The following is a 21,578-nucleotide window of genomic DNA, read 5'->3' on the forward strand; positions in this document are numbered from 1 at the left end:
GGGGGGGGGGGGGGCGCAATGGCGGATGGCCGGAATCGAAGATCCCTTTCGCTATGACGGAGTTCGATGGTGATGTACGGACTGATGGGCCAAATTCCCCGTTGGAGAAACAAAATGGGCTCGATATCGTAGGCTCAGCGAGGTATAATAGGATTGTTGTTCAAGGTAGCGAATGTGTGGGCCGTCGAGTCGAGCAAACAAGATACCTTGGAAATATCGCGAAGCACGAGACCGGCAATATGGTCTTGCCTCTTGACTTGGCCGTCCTAACGTAGGATCAACTCAAGATCTGCAATATCGACAAGGTGTTAGTTGCGGTGCCTTGGCTTGCTTCAAAACAATACGGGAAAGGTTTGGTAGGTATCTGTTTTGCTCTTCTCCTTTGATGTTCGTATTTGACGAGGACGAACATTGGTCCACGGAGGCCGGGTCTGGGTCTTGTCGAGATTCGGTCCATATCGTTGAAGACGAGAATCATAGCAAGTGTGGTTCGGTTTGGAGTTGCGAGCCGCAAAGCTGGCCAGGTCAGGCGCAGAGGAATCGGGTGCAGCGAACGAGGCAAGCACGGCAAGCAAGTTAGCCGAGACAATGAAAAGATGAGCATGAGATGTTGATGGAAATGGAAAAAGCGATAAAGGGACACATGCGCGGGGCAGTCAGGTATAGGAGCACTAAGGACCAGAATCCAACGTCGGGGATGGTTCTGTGTATGCACCACTTGGATCGTCCTGTATGCGGTCGCTCCTATCGTATGGCCTGCGGCATGAAAGACATAGAGAATAGACATGATTGAGTGTTCCGACGATGTGATGATACCAGCAAAAGGCACAGGCTCTTGCAGTTAGCGATCTCCTTGTACGATAGATCTGTACCATGACCCCGATTGTTAGTTGTAATGCGTACCTAGCCAGCGAACACTTTTCGAGGGTGCTGTATGAGAATTACGACAAACTGGAAAGTACCCAGGAATCGCTATGTCGGTGAGTCGAGTTTTTGCCCGCTTGTCATGAAGTGTCGCTTTACGTCGCGCGGGTTTCCATCCGTGGACAACTCGGTCCTTCCTGCTGCCATCTTCATCAACTGCACTTACCTTCATCGCCATCTTGGCGGAGGGATTGACAGAGTGCGTGATGGCTGTTGTGGAAATCAGGCAAGTAATTCCTTCCCTTTCTTTATACGAACCAGGCCATGAAAGTTGGCAGTTCCAACAGCAGAGAATCTCGATTTGAGGTCACTCAACCATCAGGGATGCGGAGGACGCGAGGGTGGAGTCGACTGATGTACTCCGATTGAAAAAGCAGAGATGGTCACTTTCTCGAACCAAAGTTCACAAGAAACCAGGGCTTGTTCTCTCCGGTCCGCGTACGGAAGACTGCCGCGAGGTCGGGTACTTTTGGACGTCCACCTCCTCCGTTCTCCACATTTTCCACGGTCGACGGGAAGGCGCATATGCGCGAAGCCATACATCTTCCTCGCAAGCTGCATCTGTCTACGGTCATGTGAGCTAAGGCGAGATTGAGAGAGTCCCGATGTCGGCGGGAAGTTCCTCCGTTCAACGGATTGGTTGTTCGATCTCAACCAGCTTCCACTAAACCATCAACTGGTACTCAACTGCGATCGGGAGCCCCGACGATTAGGTATCTTTCCATTTCTTGGTCAGCTATCTACACTGCGGCGAAGCCACCCTCAAGGGATTCTCCTACAGACTGTTTCACGGATTCACCTCAACGTCCCATCGCTGCTTCCCGTCCCCTGTTCAGCCTTTCTTCCTCAAGCCTTCGCGTTACCATCCATCATCTACGACAACATCCATCCTCCAAACCTCGCGTGAAAGACCCGCTGCATCAGTGACATGATGTCGTCTCCCACCTCCATTCGCGCCTCGGCGAATTACTGGCGCTGTTCACCCGTAGTATCCGGGGTCAAGGCCGCATTAGCAACTTTGTTGAAGTTGATAGCGAGCCGGTCCACCATTATCTTCACCGCCGTAAGCGTTCTACCCTGGGCTTTCACATACTGCGCCAGGTCCTTGACTTCGCTGATGAGCCTTACAGAGTGATCCTCGAAAGAGGTGGCGAGGTCTTTATCCTGGATTTGAAGCTGTGCAAAGTCGGCTTCGAGCTGTGCGGTAGTGTCATTGAGCAGCTCGATCTCTGTCTTCGTGTTCTCGGCGTGCTTGTGGAACTCGGTGGCAAAGTTGTTGAAGTCTTTTCCCATCTTTTGAACTTGGTCCAAGACACTTTCGAGGACAGCACGGGGTCCAGCTGATGTTGGTCTTGCTGCTACAGGCTTCTCGACGCCAGGGACGGTTACAACGGACGTACATCCCACATCCGTCAACTCATGAGCGCTCATCTGCAACAGGTCCTTGCCGTATTGCCTATAGAGCTCATGCCAGCAAGCCAAGAATTGCCTGGACGCTTCTTCTACTTCTCCAAGTCCAATCTCCCACGAGTTGGGCTGCGCATCAAGATTATAGCAGTGGCCAGCAAGATCAAGGAAGCTCTTCCATAGTCTGCCACTCGTTTCTTCAAAGCCTCTCCCAGGCGGGTAATGAAACTCGACAGCGCGCTTGTCGTTACGACAGTAGTTACACATGATTCCGCTTTCTTCCTCTCCGACGGACACTGCACAAGAAAGCTCTCCAACGAGTTCAAACGCTTGCACTTTGTCGGCTGTAGGTATAAGTTTCCGCAGAGCCTTTCCCACATTGGCAGCCCGGTATGCGCACCGAGGACAGTGTGGCTCTCGCCATCCGGGTTGACGAGGGTAGTCGGTAATATTTGATGGGCCTTGACCGCCTTGCCCTCTTCCACGGCTACCAGTCTGGGAAGGTTGAGAGGGAGTTGGGTTAGACATCTAGACTGGGTGTAATTGGTGCAATCTGGTAAGTCGTGGTTTGGCCCCTTTCTCCTCTTGATCCAGACAGGAGTTGTGAATGGGTAACTGACCGGATGGAAGAAGTGATTTATAGTCCACAAAGTCCCTTTCCCTGTCAGCAACCGTACCTCTTCGATGTTGGACACAAAATCTCTGACCATCTATGGAAGCTGGTTCACGCCGTTGTTTGTGGCTTCAGTTGAATGCCAGGTAGCTTGCCACAAAGTGCCCCCTTGTTGGCTGTTGACATCACCAATTGCCATTGTATCACGATACACACAACGTTTGTTGGTTCGGTTGTGTGAACCACGATTTGCCAACAATCTTGGCGGTCGTCCGTATCTAAACAGCGGCTAACAGGATACGAAGCTTTCAGATGCTACACATAAGCCACCGTTGTATCCCGTCAAAATATCGACCAAACAACGCCGTCGGGGAAAACGCCTCCTCCCTTTTCGGCTCGGTGTTACTACCCCGTTCCTGTCATATCCGCATCCGTCCCCTCGTATCACCCGATTTGTTCTACCAGACTCTCAGCTGAGGCGGGGTTAAGAAGGACTGGACGGCCTCCAGACACCAGCTTGTGCCAGATCTTCCATTTCAATAAGCGGGACTTGAAATGCGCGACGAGGATTGTTCATTAACAGCACACAAGCCCGCCCTGTATGTTGTCATTGGCTTTTTGTCCTTGACACCCCACACGCTCAGCGACAAGTAACACTATTCCAACGTTCATGACAATCATTATGAAGAGCCAACTCGCCTTTCTTCTAACGGCATTGAGGTATCCTATTTCCACCTCTCCCTTATTCTTCTTTCGCCATCTCTTGACTGTTCGACCAAGCGATGCTAACTTTATTTGACAGCACCGTGTCCGCCGGCCCTTGTAAAGCTGCCACCACGAGCACCATCACTACAACTCCTCCACCTACCATCGCGCCATCCTGCACGTTCACAGGTACCCAGACGCAATGGGCCACCAGCGGGTGTGATCTCCCCTGCGACACGAGTATTTTCTGCATCTGGGATGGTAAGTGTTGGCATTGAGACCTCCCTGTTTCGGCTGACTGCTGACTGGTCTCGATCTCCCTTTAGCTGCCGTCACCCAGTCCTGCGGTTGCTCCTCTGTACCAGTCGTGACGACGACCGTCACCCTTTGCCCGACGAGAACGCCATGTCAGCAGTGTACCACTGGTTGGGGAATTTTCACGTATACGCAATCTTGTGAGGCTACTGCGACCCCTTAACTGGACCGAGGAGGCGTTATTCATCCGCGACTGTGGAGTTGAGCTCGTTTGAGGCTACAAAGAACGTGATGGAGCACGCGCTGGTGCCATCTGGTGACTCTATCAGGGGTAAAAGAAGATGTGTTTTGGCTCCCTTGGTGCATCCTAAGTGGCCATCCTCATTACCTCGTTCGCTAGTCTGGTCTTGACCTGAACCCCTCTTGTTAGCTTACCAAACTTCTAACCCGTATAGCAATCATTCCATTGTACAATCAACTAAGAGCATCATTCTTTTGTCCAGCCATGTGATCTAGCACGCCAAGCCCTACTGTACCCCTGATGATCTTCCTTCCGCTTCCGAAGACACGCGATACGCGCAAGAGGCGCAGCTTTTCGGTTCTCTAAGCGAGCGGTACTAACGGCGAGATCCAGCAGTATGTGAAGATAGATTGAGAAAGGAGATGTTGTGATAATAATATCCGCGCTTGCTGAGTAGTCTAGTAGTCATTTGCACGACTGTATCTACATGGATTGGATCATCAATGTCTGCGGCGAGATATGTATCCGCATTGGCAACCGAGAGGTAAGTACCTTATGTTCGCGATGGAGATCGGGATACAGTGAAAGATTCGGTGACGCCGCGAGTGAAAGCTTTGGTGACGCCGCGACGGATATGGCCGCAACTCCAATCGGTGCTGGGTCCGAGTAACGGGATCCAGATCGGCGCGGTTACTTCTCGGCGTCGGCCACGCTACAGCAAGGGCTGGCGATGGAGAGCAAAAGGAAATGTATGGGGCACCTTCTGCCCAACTTGAACTTCATGACGTGGATGCAGACCAATCCCGTGGAGAAGGAAGCCACGATAGCCACGATCTTGCGCTGCCGGTTGCCTGGACGGGAAGTCCCGACCGTTCCAACAAAGGAAATGCATAGGTAGCGATGTCCATACCACCATTTGGGTCATTCTTTGCTGCAGCACCTCCTTCTGATAAATGAGACTAAGGAGGTGGACGGCGTTCGTTCGTTGTTGACTTGTTCGTTCCTGCCTTCAGGGTCGGGCTGGCCGATGGCGGCTTTCCATCCAAAATCCCATGTCGGACACTCGCAAACGAACAGGCTTGTATTGTATCTACTGCAGCAGAAACCACACCAAAAATGTACAGAGGTATCGGAAATGATGTGTAGGTTACATAACTCTGCATCGTGGAAGTTGGGTACCAGGTACGGGGATTGCGGATCGCGCGCCATCACACGGGGACCGGAATGACCAAAGTCGTGATTTTCCGAATAGGCAGCGGGTCTACGATGCGCAAAACTTGGTGAGAATAGAACTGCGGGCGGACAATTGCCTGCATCGTGGAAACAGAGTTGCCGAGGATTGTTACGACCGTGACTGTTCGCGACGTTGTCGCCTTCTCCCGTTCGAAGCTATCCTCGCGATTCATCACGCCGGTGACCAGTCCTCTTCCTGAACATCAACGCCGTACTTCATTTGGACTCCATCCGCCACTCGACCACTCGACCACAATGCGCCCCGACGAGAATTATATTCCTGAGTTGGACCAAATGTACTAGAAGTTTCGCAAAGCAAAATCCCACTGCAGCCAAGTCGCTTTCATCGAGCGCGTTGGCATCCATCGCGACTTCCCCCCGCGGTCAACATCGCATCAGCTCCCGCTCAGATGTAACTTACCTTGGACACTCGAAGGAACTACATCCACGGCGCGCCCAAAGAATATACTTCTGTGGTTACGCGCAAAGCGGCAAACCAGCTTCGCCATCGCTGCGCTTCCGGCCTCCCCTCTTCCTGTACCATAGCGGCCACTCCGATCCGAACATTTTCAGGCATCATTCGGTTGCGCAACGCCCCAATGGAATGCAAGACAGAGCCAGAAAGAAGATGATCAACAAGTTTGCAATTTGGGAGAAAGGGGCTGAGTTGAACGCGATCACGTCCGGACGCGACGCCTCTCGCGAGGTGAGTACTACCCCCTCAAATGCCCCTCACATGATGCATCTGGATGCAGCTCGGATGCACCTGCACCCTCAGAGGCTGAAAGGGATCTTGAACATTCCGTCTGTAGCGTGGGCCAACTTATGTTGTCCGCCACTTTCTCGTTCTTTGATCTCCCCCTCGGCGACGGCAACAGTGGCAGCAAGAGGATTCGCGTCACGGACAGTCAAATGGGTACTGATTATTGTTTTAACAAAAGGACAGCACTTGCGCTGAACGGTCTGAGCGGATTCCCAAGCCGTACCGCTTTGCGCGGTGCTTCATTGAGTATCCTTCTGGTGCGCCGGGTCTCCGCGATCAAATGGCTTTCTCCCCGAACCAAGACTTCAAGATACAACTAAACGAATGGGACCATTCGACGATCAAAGCACATCAGGGAGATTAGGTGTTATACAGAAGGTACACACACACACCATCCATCGTTAAAGCTGGTCTCTTCGCGACATGACTCTCAATGACGCCCGGTGATTCTACTCTCGCCGGGCAACTTACAGGCAATCCCACCGGCTTGCCAGGACGATCCTCGAACACTCGAAGCTATGGCTATCTTGCCACCCATCTCTGCGAAAAGCCGAGAAGCCACACGTTGGATACTTCGAGAGGTTACCTGCCCTGCTCGCTTTCTCTTTGCCGCACATCTAACATCTTTCGTTCGAGCAGATGTATCCGCGTTCGGTTTTTGCCATGCAGTTCCCACTTTTCCACGAGCCCAATGTCGACGGGTAAGACACATCTCGAGCACAGCGTATAACCAATCATGAACCCAGCCGGCGACGAACTGTGTGCGACGGAAATAAGGTCACCGACTGGCCCGACCGGGGCCACGAAGCGCAAGCGTGACGACCTCGACGGGACTGATGATACTGAGACCAATCGAGCCAGCAAGCGGCAGCGATTCCATGATGATATCATCAGCGAAGTGGTCCAAGAGCCGGAGAACTTTAATGAACAGGCTTCCATCGTGGAGCCACATCAAGACATCACCGAGCCGAATACCTCTACTCATCCACCTGCTATTGTTAGCGACGAGACCGAGAACACTATCACACACAGGCTCCGAGTGGATAACATTCAGCCTAAGGAAGATGCCATCCACAGTGAGAGTCACGATGGAGAAGCGCACATTGCCTTCTTACTTCCAGACTCAGTCACCGATTATGCGAATCAAGCAGAGCCGAACAATACAGGTGATTGGGAGGAACGGGACTGGACAACCCTGACAATCGAGGAGCTATTCTCCAACCCCGATTGGGACTACATGCTAGATCCCTTGTTCGAACCACAACCTTTTGAGCCGACGCAATGGTTCTCTGACGACGATCCGGTGTTATGCCCGACAACTCCTTACCCCCAGCCCCCTGAGTCAGACGCGGCAATCGCAGGACTTCAGGTAGATGATACCGGGGGCTTGGAGATTTTCGACGAACATTTGTTCAGCCCTGATATGTCTTCTTCATCTTGGCTCATGAGTGGCCGCAACAGCCTAGAAAGCCAAACAACAGAATTGACTGCCCTACCATCTCCAGTATGTGTGGCTCCCAGTGTCGAGGGCCTTCAATCTCCGTCATCCGAGGAGATATCTCTCCAGACAAGCTATTCTAATGCCTTTGAGCCGGAGCTCTGGCAGTCACCGGCGGCATACGACAACGTGGGGACTGGTGAGTTTCAAGATGATGGACCAGCAAGCAACTTCCCACTTCAGGACCCAAGGCCTTGTATTAGCCCGGACGGCGACGAAATCCAGGTCAAGGAATAGGATTTCTCTTTCTCCTGTCCCGTCCCGGCACATACATCCACCAATATCGGCAGCACCAAAGACTCGGTAGGGACGCAAGACCCAGACCATATCGCCGATGACAGCCCACAGGCCCCCCAGTTCCACCCAAATCTTCCAGCTCGTCTCCGCTTGGATATGATAGCTTCTCACCTGGGATCTCCATTGCAACCTGCCGCACCTACGACCCCAGTCCCGGCACAGACTCTCCCAGATTCAACCCCGATAAATCGCGTTCCTCCCATCCCACCCCGTCCCACGCGATCACGACGACGACCTTGTCAATCAAGTCCTCCAACCGTAGCTCCGGCATCTTCAGATTTTCATCTAGCCCCTGCACCTTTGCCCGCCACGTTTCCCGCTTCAATTCCTTCTCCGATGCCCGCTCCCACTCCCCATTCCATTCCACCACCATCACCAGCTCACTCTTCTTATCCTCCTCCTACATCGGCTTCTACCGAACGCCCAACAGCATCCTGCACCCGCTGCCACAACAAAAACAACCCGCAACCCTGCCTCCCTGGCAAGATGACGTGTGTTGGGTGTTCCTTTCGGCGGAAGTCTCTCCGCCAGCAGCGAGAAGAAGAAGGACTATGTACGACTTGTGGAAGAGACAGAGGTAATGATGGGAAGTTGACGTGTGGAGAGTGTAGAGCAAAAGGGAGGGTGAGGTATGCCAAAGGGAAGGGGAAGGTGTAATGTTTGTTTTCGTGCTGAATTCGAGTCACGAGAGTGTGAATAAACGAGGCTGCTCAAGAGGACCAGTGCGTTGTCCACTCCCATCTACCAGACTCTCATTTCTCAGATACCCTTCTTGGCAACTGCCCATGTGTATTTGAGACATTCCACTTGTGTTCCAAACCAATTTTCACTTCCCGGCGAGGAAAGCCGACGATAGCACCTAGAGCCAAGTTGGCGGAAAGAGCCACACACACCAGTGATACCCGTTTGGGAAGGACCCCACCAATCGAGTCAGGACTTTCGATGATGACATTTGGACCATGTCGTTTGCCTTTACCCAAGTCGATGGAGGAAGTTGAAGTCTGGGTTCCGCGAGGTAAATCTTGTGCAAATGAAACATTCTCGTCCATCTCCTCCTTTCCACCCAGATCCCTCGTCCATCCCATCATCACACATCTCCCATTCTCGGCATCATTTTGCTCGTTCAGACAGTGATACGATCCAGACCTCTTTCACCAACAGACTTAGCGACACATGTCGGATCACAGCAACAACACCGATGAAAACCCAGCGTCGTCGGGGGGTCGGCGTCCTACATTTCTGAACCGAGCCAACAGCTAGTCCCAGCATCGGTCACAGGGGTGATATCTCCCCGACATCAGCACCGGACAGAAGAACGGGAGGTAATTCATCTTCGGCAACGGGAGCATATTCTTCATCATCCACCCAAGTCCATAGCCAACGGATGCCACAGCACAATGCACCAGGGAATGCGCCAAGCCCATCGGCACGAGACACAAGAATGGGTCACCCTGTTTCATCATCCACGGGACCGAGCCCGCTGCCTGCAAAAAATGGAAGAGCCCCGAGGCCACATCCTCCCGAACGCAAACAATCAAAGAGAAAGCGGAAAAAGCTGGACGATAATGTGGGCTCTGCGGAATTAAATAAGGTAAGTCCTCACTCGATGTTAGTAACTATGTATCTAACAACGTTGCCAGGAGACAAACAAGAGTTCCCCAGACCGCCAGCAAAGAGCCAAAGTCACAACTCCCAGTGTCGGTAGCTCCATCGCTTTCACCCCTATTAACAAGGCTTTTAATTCTCAACCCGTACCGGCTCCTTCCGAAGCATACCCCAGTGTCGGTAGCTCCATCGCTTTCACCCCTATTAACAAGGCTTCGAATTCTCAACCCGTACCGGCTTCTTCCGAATCATACGCTCAGGCTGCAAATAATGGGGTCTCAAAAGGGGTAAGACCAAACAAACAGTCAAGCAGCCGAGGCGTGCCAGCTTGGAAAATGACATGTAACAAATATGCAGATTCAGGACGTTGTACGAGATGTGGGGAGTTGCTTCCAAGCAAAAATTACTCCTCCCCGCGGTGTGACAAGTGTAGGCAAAACGCCAGGGAAAGAAAGCAAGCCAAAAAGGATAAGGGCGTGTGTGTTGCTTGTGCACAGCCGGCCGCACCGAGCCGCACTAAATGTCAATATCACCTTGAATATTACAGGAAGTACACAAAGAACCTAGAAAAAAAGGAGAAGGGTGTGTGTGTTTCTTGCCCACAGCCGGCCGCACCGGGTCGCATTAGATGTCAATATCACCTTGAATATAACAGGAACCACTTCAAGAACAAGAAAAAGCGGTCAAAAGAGGAAAAGAAGGCCAAAGAGGATGCTGCCGGCACAGAGGTGGCAGAACCTGACGCTTCCAGCTCGGAATCGGAGGGTGCGCAAGACGAGGCAGATGGAATGGAGTTCTCAGAATGGGAGTCTACAGATGATGGAGAGAATGACTCTGATATGGATGGGGCTGCCCAGGAGCAGCTGGTTTGCGTATGAGCTGGGACATGGACTGCGGGACGAAGAGTGTTAGTGGGTGTAATGGGGTTTAGAAAGGGACATCGACATATGACTAGCGTTGAGAGTATGGATTAAGTGTGTGCTGGGTCATTGGGGTGTATCGGATGTTGATTTGAGGATGGGCGAGAAATTGGTAGTCCCAGCGAGACGGCGGAGGGTAGATTATGTGGACATAGCGATAGCATTGAGATGTTACTTTCGTACCTCTAGACAGAATTCACCGCTCAGCGCATTCAACTTTGGTGGCGGTGGTTCATCTGTACTCGAAGGCTGTGGTGACCAAATTAAATGGATTGCCGTCTGCTCGGTCAAGCTATGCTTGTGATAATGCGGAAGTCAATGCAAAATGCTATCTAGCGCTCCTCGTGTAGCGCCCCTCCCCAATTTCCTCTCCCAGGCAAACCCGTCCACCTACAAGCCACCCCTCTCTCCCGTGATGATGGCGCTTACCGTAGGTTATGATATGTCATGTATACAGGCTATAACCGTCGTCTCATTCCCTTCGGGGGACCCGAAGATCTGGGGGAGTTTGAGGGAAGGATACCTCTAATTGAACACGTATGTCTCCCTCCCATCTCTTCCTCATTCTTAACTGTGTATCCTACCTAGTTATCTATATCCTCATCCCCATCCTCTTCCAAACAAATGAACGGAAGTTTGTCAGTTGTTGTCGTCGTCCGGCGGGGTCAATATGTCGTGGCACAGCGGACGGAAGAATGCGAAGAAAAGAAGAAGAAAAAGGAAGAAAAAACAGGAAACATGATGGATGAGATGAGATGGATGAGACGTGCTGATGGATGAGATGGATGGGATGGATGGTGATTGTAGATGATCAGGTAGATGATCAGGCTGCACCAGAAGGCGTATGTAGTTACCAATCCGCCTTGGATCACTCAGTCAGTCAGTCGCTCGTCCTGATGCCAGCCAACTCGGCAAATGCTTCATTTTCTTTTAAGAAATTTCGTACCGGTGTGCCGATCTACCAGCTGGTTAGGTAGCTACTTCTTTCCCTAGGTACGATGCGACGGATCGGCTTCCAACCAACCTTGCTTGCACCTTCCTTCCTTCCTTGCTGCCTCCTTCCCATTCGAATTCGGACTCCTACCCACCTGCAGCGCAGTACGTAGATGCCCCTCCCTCTCGCTGTCCCTCTCACTCGCACTAGACTACTAGTAACCCTCTTTTCTCCCCTCCCCTCCCCCCTCCCCATCTCGAGGTCCGTTCCCATTATTACCTAGAGATACTGGGAGTATCAAATTCCGCACTACCCCCCTTCGCTTCCCTCCCCTCTACGTCCCTCTAGACGTCCCTCTCCCTCTCCGCTATATCCCTCCCCTCTACGTCCCTCTCTATGTCCCTCTCTACGTCCCTCTCTACGTCCCTCCCTTCTCTCCCCTCATGTCCCATTCTCTCCCTATCCCTCCTCTCTATTTCCCCAGTCCTAGAGGTACCCCCATCATGATGCGAACCCATCATCCGCTCGCTCACCCACCTCCAAGAAAGCGTATACCCCTCCCTCGCCCTCGGCAAAGTTTCCACTGCAAACGCCAACATCGAACCATAGTAGTACCAGTCGCGTGGCCGTTCGATTTGCACATTATTGTAGCGTGAACATTGGTGGGCTTGGCGGACGTGGTGGAGTATGAAGGTGGGCGTGGTGGTGCGGTTGAAGGTTATGGTTGTGCTGCACATTCCTCTTGAGGTACTTTCTGGGGGAGTCTCTTCTCGGGGGAGAGGTGAGAGAGGGGGGGTGTTGTTGTTGCTGTTGCTGTTGGTGTCGTCGTCGTCGTCGTCGTAGTTAATTAACGAACTGAAACTTGACGAACTTGCCCCTGAAGGACTTCTTGGGACTTGGTTGGGAGATTCGGACTGTCGGGCAGCGGCGATGGCAGCAGTAGCAGCGCAGCAGTAGGTGATGCAGACGAGGTGGCAGCATTGAGAACGCCTTTGGTCTCGTGCGAGGCTGTGGTGGGAATGGGTCCATGGGGAGAGGACGTAGGCTAGTTGGCACATTGGTATCTACCTACTTCTACGTTCTGATAACCTATTGAGAAGGCCGTTTGAGGTGTCCCGTGTGGGTTTGACTATCTGTCTGCTGAAATGGGAGGTCTTGGTGGGGGAGTAGATACCTTGAGGTCACGATGCGGGTGAGAATGAAACGAAGGGGGTCACAAATGCCGAAGGGTCGAAGGGGTTTAAGGGGAGATATGAGGTCGTTGTTTGGTGAATCATCTGGCGATGGATCATGATGGGTGACTGTAATGGTCAAACCGTCGCAAATAAGGCGAAGGAAAGGAGTTGAACTGATATGGTTGTGAGTCTTGATGTTTCTTCACATCACTTGCCCTCTCTAGGTTGGTCCGATAACGGATGGTTCCTCCGATGTAGGTGAATCATAAGGTCGGCTATTCTTCATAACCTTGGGCAGAGACTGCTAGTATATCTTGAGATGACCACGGCTGCAATGCTATATCTGATCGATCGACTCCTGAGAGACAACCACAATGTATGCGCGCTCATCGGAAGCAATATGGTATGATGGGAACGAGGGTGTAGCGTCGAAGGTGAGAGTCAACGGTGCGGTGACACTCGTCAGTGATCCAATTCCAACAGTGTTTGTGGATAAGAAAAAACCTTGGGGTCAAGAAAAATGACATCCAGTGAGTTCAACTCCAGAACGTATTCATCCGGCATTGACTCCGTTGACAATGTGAGCAATTCGAGGTCAACACTGCCTTGACACTTGTCCATGTTTGACCGCCAGCGAGTTGATGATGGGAAAAAGAACAAAAGAAGGAAGCAGAGAGTTGCTGAAATGAAGCCACGTCAAGCTTTCCAATGCCACTGACATTTAATATCGACATGACATGAGCATGTCGGTGTTTTCTGTTCACTTTTGTCGACATTGCGCCGTCAACTCCGGGCCAAACATCACCAGTAACCCTAACCCTTTTGATTCGCAGGTCCCATAGCGCAACAGGGTCTTTCCTGTGCGTCATCAGCCAAGACCCTTTTCTGCCCCGCGCTTCCCTGTCGCCTCCGTTTGGATTCCAGTCGTTCGCCCGAGCCCACGGCACCGCTCTCATCGCCTCCCTCCGTCTGCGAAACCAATTCATCGGACTCCCGTCCCACTGTTCAAACTCCTCCAGAAAGTCGCTTGACTTCGTTGACCAGACACAACTCTCCAAGAAGCTGATGCGGAATATCCTCACCCGATACCGATACCCCGCACCCACCTTGTTCGCATCCGCATCCGCATCCGCAACCGCATCAGCAACCGCATCACGCACTCGCGCTCTTCCTCTCATCACCACCACCACCACCACCAACAACCTCACCAAGACCGTTACTGTCACCCCCCAGCAACGCACCTTCAAAATGACCATCCACAAAACCCAAGAACCGCACATCACAACCATCACGGAGCTCTCCCCGCAATCCTCCAAATGGATCACCCTGCAACAGATCCACTACATCGACCAAACCGGCAAGCCGCGCCTCTGGGAAGTCGCAGCGCGCAAGACGCGTTCGACGCCGACTGCCTCTTCTGCGGGGGGCATCGACGCAGTAGCCATGTGCAACATCCTCCTGCACCCTCGCCGCCCGCCCTCGACCATCCTCGTAATCCAATACCGCCCGCCCATGGACGCTTATACCGTCGAGTGGCCTGCAGGCCTCATAGACCAGGGTGAAACGCCCGAGAAGGCGGCTATAAGAGAATTCAAGGAGGAAACGGGGTATGATTGTGTGGTGAAGAATGTCAGTCCCATACAGGCGGCGGATCCGGGACTGAGTAATACCAATATGGTGATGGCTACGGTGGAGGTGAATCTCAAGGAGGAGGATGGAGAAGATCAAATGCCGGAGCAGAAGACGGAGGTGGGGGAACATATTGAAAGGGTGGTGGTGCCCATGGCGGAATTGTATGAACGGTTGGTGGAGTATAGTAAGAAGGAGAGACATGTGGTGGCGGCGAAACTGTTTCATTTTGCGATGGGGATGCATTTTGCGACGACGGAGAGGTATGGGGTTTTTGGGAAGAGGGAGTAGGTGTGATGTGAGGCTGTAGGGGCAAGGTAGAGATGTATGATGACTGTGATGTGGTGTTTACCAAGACATTTGATAGACGGCGATGAGGTATGGTGGTTCTATCAGATAGACGGTCAGGGGCTGCGACTAGAGTAGAGAGATTGATGAACTGTGCACGCCTTGAGAATCTCATTGTTGTCGTCTTTGATCTTGCAAACGGCCCGTCCCGTTGAGATGAATAATGTGCCTTGCTCACTTGAGATCTCGACAAAGAATACAAAGCCAAGCATATTAGGCAATTAAAGATGGTATATGAAAAGGTATGGATAACTACGTGTTGTGAATTTCCCACGAAACACGACTTGACATTATAGACAAGGGGGACATCTCAAAGTTGCAACACTCAAAGAGGTGTCAGTGCTAAGTGATGCCAGTGCGATTGATTCATCATTCATGTGCTTTGCTTGACAAGTGATACGGTCATTGACGATGATGAAGCCCCTCAGTGACGCAATGGAATTCGAGTCCCGTCGGTCGCCAGTCTCACCCAAGGTTGAAAATGCCTTTGGAATTGGAGACCCAAACGGCCGTCGACGTGCAGTTGCGTGGGTGGGACGTGGGAAATTGCGGGGACCTGCAGATGCAAGGTGGGGCGCAGAGATCTGATGCTGCTCTCCCGGTTTTGCATACACTACCAGACTACCTGCCTTACATCGTGATGAGTAGGTACATACCTCTATATACTCCATGGTACCTGTACCTGTACCTGTACCTGTCGGTCTCTGATGGATACGACGATGCTTCGAAATAAATAGAAACAACATGTTTGGTCAGAAAAAAAGATGATCAATGGTTCCATATACGACGGGCTGAAGACGACACCGCCGTGTGCTGGCTGTCGTGCAGAAAGAACAAAGGTCCAGGAGGGAGGGAGGCGGTAAACAGCTGGAAGCCCTGCGGGACATTCCAGTGTGGATTTGATTGGGGCCAAATAGGGAAAGCTGATGGAGGGAGCTCCCCCTCTGTTTCCTGTTTCGGGAGGAGCCCCCCCGAAAAGGGGCTACGTTGACTATGGATGGTACACTAGAGGGAAATATTCCAACAACACAGTCGAGAGTGTCGTGGCAAAGTGCGAATGGAGGGTTGCCTTGCTTTTTAGGTAGAGACCCCAAGACTTGTCCAACAATAGGTAAGGCTGATTGATGATGACGATGTTGATGATGATGATGCTGATGATGAGGTGTTCATCTCAAAACGTACGTGATCTAGATTCAAAGCAAAGAAAAAACATTGGCAGATTGCCGGACAGTTACCCGCACAAAAGTCCGAGCTTTAATAGAAACCCCTTGATGAGGATCAGAGTCCCGTCTTCTTTTGGGGAATAAAAAAACAGACAGAAGGAGGAAGGGACAGGCACCCGACCGGTACCTTGGAGAGAGAGCGTACCGTAGTAGTGGCGGTGACCCACTTGGTTTAGCTCAGTTTACTTTGTTCAGTCTAGTCAGTGTAGCACTCTGGAGATATGGATACGGAGGGATGGATAAAGTGAAATGGGTGTCCAATGTGTGTGATTCAGATGTGATTTGATTTGACAGAGAAAGAATGAGTAAACATGCATGAACTGTCAGTCTTCAGTTGTCAGTCCATTGACCAACCGTCCTTTCCACGTCTTTCCATCAATGCGGAATGTTTCAACTTGTCAATACGGGAAACAATTGGCGACCGGCAACTGGACAACCAACGAAGTGAAAGAACATCTGCACTTTGGGTTTGCTGGCTGCAGGCAGGGTTGACGAGGTGCGCACGGGTGCCATGGTGCCCATGAACCCGCCGACTCCACTCGTGCCCATCCGTAATCCACCCTGTTAGTGCGCGCATGCGACGGTTGGCCGGCAGAGACTGTTCGGTTCACATCTGTTAGTTTTACTAGTGAAAAACACATACAATTACTATCAAATCCGAAAAAGACCCAGTCCACCACCCCCCCCCCCCCCCCCCCCCTCTCCCCAGCGGGCCTCGACCTGGGGGAACGGGCAGCCAGCCAGGCTGGGAGCCCCCATCCTTCTGCTATCTTTCTCAACCGACACCGCCCGACCGACACGGGACGACATTCCTGGTTCATTTCAATCCCTTCATTGCTCCTCTTGTCCTGCAACAACAACAACTGACGACGCATTGCCAACCGCCGACGACGACCATCACGACACCCCGGAGACCGACGGCGTCGTGTAATCCAGGTAGGTTTCGACTTTGCGACTGTCGCGGCCTGCCTCCGACACGATACACTACGACACAACCTAGACGACCACCATTCGACCGACCGACCGACTGCGCGCAGTACTAGGTAGCGATTGCAACCAACCAACCAACCAACCAACCAACCAGCTCTAAACCCCCCGACATAGTCCTGCGTTTTTGAGCAACCACCACTGCCTACCTCCCACTCAGCTTGCGACGCCAACCATTCAATCAATCAATCAAGCAATCGAAAACCCGGCACAACAACAGGAGAGGCCCCGTCGCCTTTTCTCCTCTCCTACCCTCCCCCCCGGACCTCACCTACGCCCGGTCGCGCAGGTTCTTTCCCGGCCTCTGTCACCCTCCAGCTTTCGCTTCGCTGGGCTCTTCGACGACGTCGGCGACAAGGCCTCTTCTTTTTTTTTCTCCTCCTGCGTGGTTCGAGGCTCCTCCTGGCTGTCGGGTAATGCGTCACCCTCATCCTCCATCGCCATGACCCAAACTGCTTCTACTATCGAGAACACCTCCATCTAACGCTGTCACAAACCCTTTTTATTGCAAAGAAAAAAAGACGCGAAGGAAAACGACGACAGTTCAACAAAGCATCAGTCTTTTACGGCCTTTTTTCCATTCCATTTTTCCAACGCGAAACTCGGCTTTCAACTCTGCGATATACCCTCATTTCCACGTCACGCGCGCCTGCATTTCCTTTGGCATTCGAATACCTTTATCGCATCTCGCATATCGCATCTCGATTTTCTTCACGACAGCGACGACCGACGAAAGTTTTCTTTTGTTTTCTTTTCCTTTGTTTTCCAAAGAAATAACTACAACAACAACAAACCACCAAATCAACACCAGAATCATCACATGAAAACCTGCAGACCACCACACCACATCGTACGACGACGATAGAACTTGCGAAATGGCGGCCGACGTCCCCGGATCACCGCTCGCCAAAAATGCCACGACGGAGGAGGCCCTGGCCTGGTACAAGTCTCAGTACGAAGAGCTTGAGCAGGAACTCAAGGAATTCCAGCAGTCGTCCAAGGAACTCGAGGCCGAGCTGGAAAAGGACCTGGACGCTGCCGATAAGAGAGAGCGCGCCCTACAGCAAAAGGCCGAGGGATTATCCTACGAGGTAGAGGAGTGGAAGGTATGTTTGCATGTCTGGCTCTCGTTGGGCTCCCATGATGATGATCCTGTGACGGTCATGGATGTGACCCCCCAACACACCCTTTCATTTCAATTAGCGCCACACCCGGCAACTGCTCCCACCGCCACCACCACCCATCTGACCTTCCCCTCTTAGCTATACGCTAAAAATGAATATTTGCTGACCCGGGATTCGGTAACAGAGAAAATACAAAGAATCAAAATCAGAGGCAAATGCTGCGCAAAGTGCGCTTGAGAAGGAAATCACGGCTCTGCGCGAGACCAACAGAACCCTCCAGCTAAAGCTACGCGATATCGAAGTGGCCAACGATGACTTTGAGCGCCAAGCCCGAAACACGTCGTCCTCGCTGGAGGACCTCGAATCCAAGTACAATGTCGCGATTGAACGCGCCGTCATGATGGAGGAGGAAATCAAGATTGGGGAGCAGGAAAGAGAACGGTTGCGCGTCGAAGCCCAGCGATTGCGCGAAGAACTGTCCGACCTGAAGATTGAGGCCGAAATCTTGCAGTCCAAGCTTAGGAAGCACCAAGCCCGTGGCCATCTCACACAAATTACCACCACTATCGCCCCCGCGCCTGCCTCACCGCTGTCGACCGCCAGCTCGCCCTTGGTCTCAACTCCACCCGATACCAAGTCCCTGTCCACGATCGACACCTTGTCCGAAGTGCAAGATCCACCATCGCCGCCCATGTCCGATGCCTCGCTGGGCAAGGGTCTTAGGGCGTCTAGGAGCACCCCCGTCAAGCAGACGGCTTCTAGACCAGGCGGGTGCCGGACACCCAAGACGTCCATCTCCAAGTCAGCCGCCGCCAAGTCGTCAGCCCAGGCAACTCACAAGGCTAACCAGTCCTTCAGCGAAAACAATATCACGCCCAAGCCGAAGCCGCTCAGCTCGTCGACTTCCTCGCAATCGAACCGTCCCTCCAACGGCCGCTTCAACACCAACAGCTATCCCATGGTGCGCACGCCATCGTCAAGGCCCTCGGGCGCTAGAGCCGCCGAGAGGCCACGGGCACCGGTACACAGGATTCCTCCGTCCAACTCTCTCACCCATATCCGAACCCTTACCGCACAGATGCAGAAACTCGAAGCCCGCGTTCACTCGGCTCGCTCCAAGCTTCCGGCCACAGCGCAGACGCCACCTAAGCAGTCGCCGCGCTTCAGCGGAGGCATCGGAGGCCTTGCCGCCACGGTAGCCATGCGGGGGAAGAAGCAGCGGGGGGTCGGGGCCTCTACCTCTTCGCTCAACCTGCTGGACGATGACAACGCGTCCGATATTTCAGGCACGCACAGCAACCCCGACTTCCGCAGCAGCACCTTGAATCTCAGCAAGCACATCCCCAGACTTAGCACGTCAGGAGTGTCGCGCATAGCCTTTGGGCCTCTACCGATCCGCCACCCCGCCTCTGCCGCAGCCTCAACAACATCTACAAGCACAGCAACCGCCACCAACGTCGACTCGGAAGTCTCCCGGCCCAGCAGCCGAGCTAGTTCCTCGGGCTACGGCCGGCCCATCAGCCGAGCCGATTCCCACTCCACAGCAGCATCAGGGTACATGCCCTCGTCTTCCTCGCGACCCATCAGCCGAACCAGTCTACCTGGACATGGGACACGAACTCCCGTAGGCTCGTGGCCACGCAGCTCGGGGAATCTGAGCGCATATGGCCACGGCCCGGCCCACAGCCAAGCGAGCATCAGCTACAGCACAGCCGAAGAGGACGAGCTTACGGACGATGGACAGAGGGAACTGAGGTCAAAGACGATGCCAGCGAGGAGGAGGACAGGGACACTGAGTGCACGCGACGCCCCGGATCATCACCACACGGGTATTCCGATACCGGGCAGTGGGGGAAACAGGAGGCAGAGTGGCAGCTCGAGTGCGAGTCGGTCAAGTGTTACAGGCAGTTTGAACCTGAGGAGGCAGAGCAACGCGGCGGCTCTAGGGCACGGGCATGGACATAATGCGGGTTATGGACATGGACATGGAACGGTGCCAGGGGGGACAACAGTGAGAAAGGTGGTGGACTTGGGGGAGACTTATTGATGGATATGAGGATCTGACCAGGGACAGAAACTTTTTGGAGGGGAGGAGCGGAGGAAACATGGATATCAATGATATGGATATGGCATGAATATGGATATTATTTGGCAAGGGCAGGGCAGGGAAGAGAAGCGTGGGGACCAAGAGAGGACGAGAATGAGCAGAAAGAGGAGAGACAAGAAAGAGAAAGGGTAAAGGGAAATGTGAAATTCTGATGGACAGACAGACAGGAAGGAGTACGGACTTGCTTGCTTGCATGCTTGTTGTTGGCTTGCGCGGTTTTGGGCTGGTTTCAATCTCGCCTTTCTTTCCCTTTCTACTGTACTCTACTCTTCTGCTGCTTTTCTCTCAAACTTCTTGCTTGCTTGCTTGCTTGCTTGCTTGCTGCTGTGCTGTGCTGCGCGACGCGCAAGAACACACACACACACATACACTACACTACAAGAACATACAACAGTTACTACACCTTCCTTTTTTAGTTTAGCTAGGTGGCTAGGTACTTATCGAATTAGGTCAACCCACCAGATTACAGTCTTCGTTGTTCAGTTTGTCGTTTGGTGTCTGGTGTTATACCCTGAGGGCACGTGGGTGTTATGTGTTTTCTAGAATGCGGATATAGCATTCGTTGTCACATAACTAGCCCTTTTCATCCATTGCACAGTATGGTAGAGGAAGGTGTTGGTGGGATTCATTCATTCGGCCTTGTGGTTGTGGGGGTGGATTATTCCTTGATGCCAGCCAGGGTTGGGGGGGGGTTGTAAGTACCTCTAGGCTATGCTGTGAGGCAGAGGGAGGGAGGGAGTGCGTTAATGAGAAAGAAGAGAGATCGATTGATATGATGACAAGGAAGCTATAGTATAGAGGTTACAAAAGGAAGGAAGGAAGGAAGGAAGGAAGGAAGAACTCGCTCGGGTTATGTGGTTTCCCTGTAGCTAGCTACCTAGGTAGGTACAGTCGGGGATGCTGATGAGACCACTGCCTATGCAAAGGTGCAAAGGTCCAACCAAGAAGACCTGGATGCTAATATCGCTCCTAGGAGAGAATATTTGAAGGAGAAAGAAGTCCCAACTCGTTTACATCAACTAAGATACCCTAGGTATCTACAACCAACCGGTATCACGGCATTCCACCGAGGTTCATATCGAATACCTAAGGTATGGTATAGTATACATACCCATGAACCAGCAGATCTTTAATTTGGATATGGATGGAAATAAACCTACCAAAATCATCACTTACTTAGATCACTTAGAGGTACCGTCTACTACTATAGTAGATTATACGAACTACCTACCTACCTACCTACATACCCAACCTAGCCCTCAACTTAAGCTCTTGCAACCTCCCGCCCGGTCCATGTCCATGTCCTCGTAGTAGTAGTTATGATCTTTCTAGTTCTGGTTCTGGTTCTGGTCGTAGACAGACTTTTGGCAGAGGTAGGTAGGTAGGTAGGTAGGTAGGTAGGTAGGTAGGTAGGTAGGTAGGTAGGTAGGTAAGTAGGTAGGTAGGTAGGTAAGTAGGTAGGTAGGTAGGTAAGTAGGTAGGTAGGTAGGTGGGTAGGTAGGTATGGATAGGTATGGATAGGTAACGCTAACGGGAGGAATTAATGAATGGATGGATGAATGGAGGGAGGGATGGATGGATGGATGGAGG

General features: G+C 52.3%; 7 protein-coding genes across 7 annotated transcripts; 6 read left to right on the top strand and 1 right to left on the bottom strand.

Moving 5' to 3' along the window:
* Positions 1-1,890: 1,890 nt before the first annotated feature.
* On the bottom strand, positions 1,891-2,859 carry NEUTE1DRAFT_101244 (uncharacterized protein; the record flags this gene model as incomplete). The annotated part of the gene is made up of 1 exon (XM_009853133.1): positions 1,891-2,859. One exon carries the CDS (start codon positions 2,857-2,859, stop codon positions 1,891-1,893), a length of 969 nt encoding a protein of 322 aa, XP_009851435.1.
* Positions 2,860-3,626: 767 nt separating this feature from the next.
* NEUTE1DRAFT_138131 (uncharacterized protein) lies at positions 3,627-4,127 on the top strand (the record flags this gene model as incomplete). The annotated part of the gene is made up of 3 exons (XM_009853134.1): positions 3,627-3,664; positions 3,747-3,910; positions 3,976-4,127. 3 exons carry the CDS (start codon positions 3,627-3,629, stop codon positions 4,125-4,127), a joined length of 354 nt encoding a protein of 117 aa, XP_009851436.1.
* Positions 4,128-6,877: 2,750 nt separating this feature from the next.
* NEUTE1DRAFT_43246 (uncharacterized protein) lies at positions 6,878-7,876 on the top strand (the record flags this gene model as incomplete). The annotated part of the gene is made up of 1 exon (XM_009852045.1): positions 6,878-7,876. One exon carries the CDS (start codon positions 6,878-6,880, stop codon positions 7,874-7,876), a length of 999 nt encoding a protein of 332 aa, XP_009850347.1.
* Positions 7,877-9,197: 1,321 nt separating this feature from the next.
* On the top strand, positions 9,198-10,453 carry NEUTE1DRAFT_42789 (uncharacterized protein; the record flags this gene model as incomplete). Its single annotated transcript, XM_009852025.1, has 3 exons — positions 9,198-9,527; positions 9,577-10,019; positions 10,210-10,453. Coding segments are annotated over 3 exons (1,017 nt in total), but the record flags the coding sequence as incomplete, so codon positions are not given.
* Positions 10,454-12,944: 2,491 nt separating this feature from the next.
* On the top strand, positions 12,945-14,677 carry NEUTE1DRAFT_146762 (uncharacterized protein; the record flags this gene model as incomplete). The annotated part of the gene is made up of 2 exons (XM_009853135.1): positions 12,945-12,973; positions 13,404-14,677. The coding sequence occupies 2 exons, from the start codon at positions 12,945-12,947 to the stop codon at positions 14,488-14,490; spliced, it is 1,116 nt and encodes a 371-aa protein (XP_009851437.1).
* Positions 14,678-15,311: 634 nt separating this feature from the next.
* On the top strand, positions 15,312-15,805 carry NEUTE1DRAFT_42109 (uncharacterized protein; the record flags this gene model as incomplete). The annotated part of the gene is made up of 2 exons (XM_009851983.1): positions 15,312-15,406; positions 15,739-15,805. The coding sequence occupies 2 exons, from the start codon at positions 15,312-15,314 to the stop codon at positions 15,803-15,805; spliced, it is 162 nt and encodes a 53-aa protein (XP_009850285.1).
* Positions 15,806-17,632: 1,827 nt separating this feature from the next.
* On the top strand, positions 17,633-19,928 carry NEUTE1DRAFT_138134 (uncharacterized protein; the record flags this gene model as incomplete). The annotated part of the gene is made up of 2 exons (XM_009853136.1): positions 17,633-17,863; positions 18,066-19,928. 2 exons carry the CDS (start codon positions 17,633-17,635, stop codon positions 19,926-19,928), a joined length of 2,094 nt encoding a protein of 697 aa, XP_009851438.1.
* Between the last annotated feature and the right edge of the window lie 1,650 nt (positions 19,929-21,578).

This window comes from Neurospora tetrasperma (genome assembly GCF_000213175.1).
Source record: "Neurospora tetrasperma FGSC 2508 unplaced genomic scaffold NEUTE1scaffold_3, whole genome shotgun sequence".
Taxonomy (NCBI): Eukaryota; Fungi; Ascomycota; class Sordariomycetes; order Sordariales; family Sordariaceae; genus Neurospora; species Neurospora tetrasperma.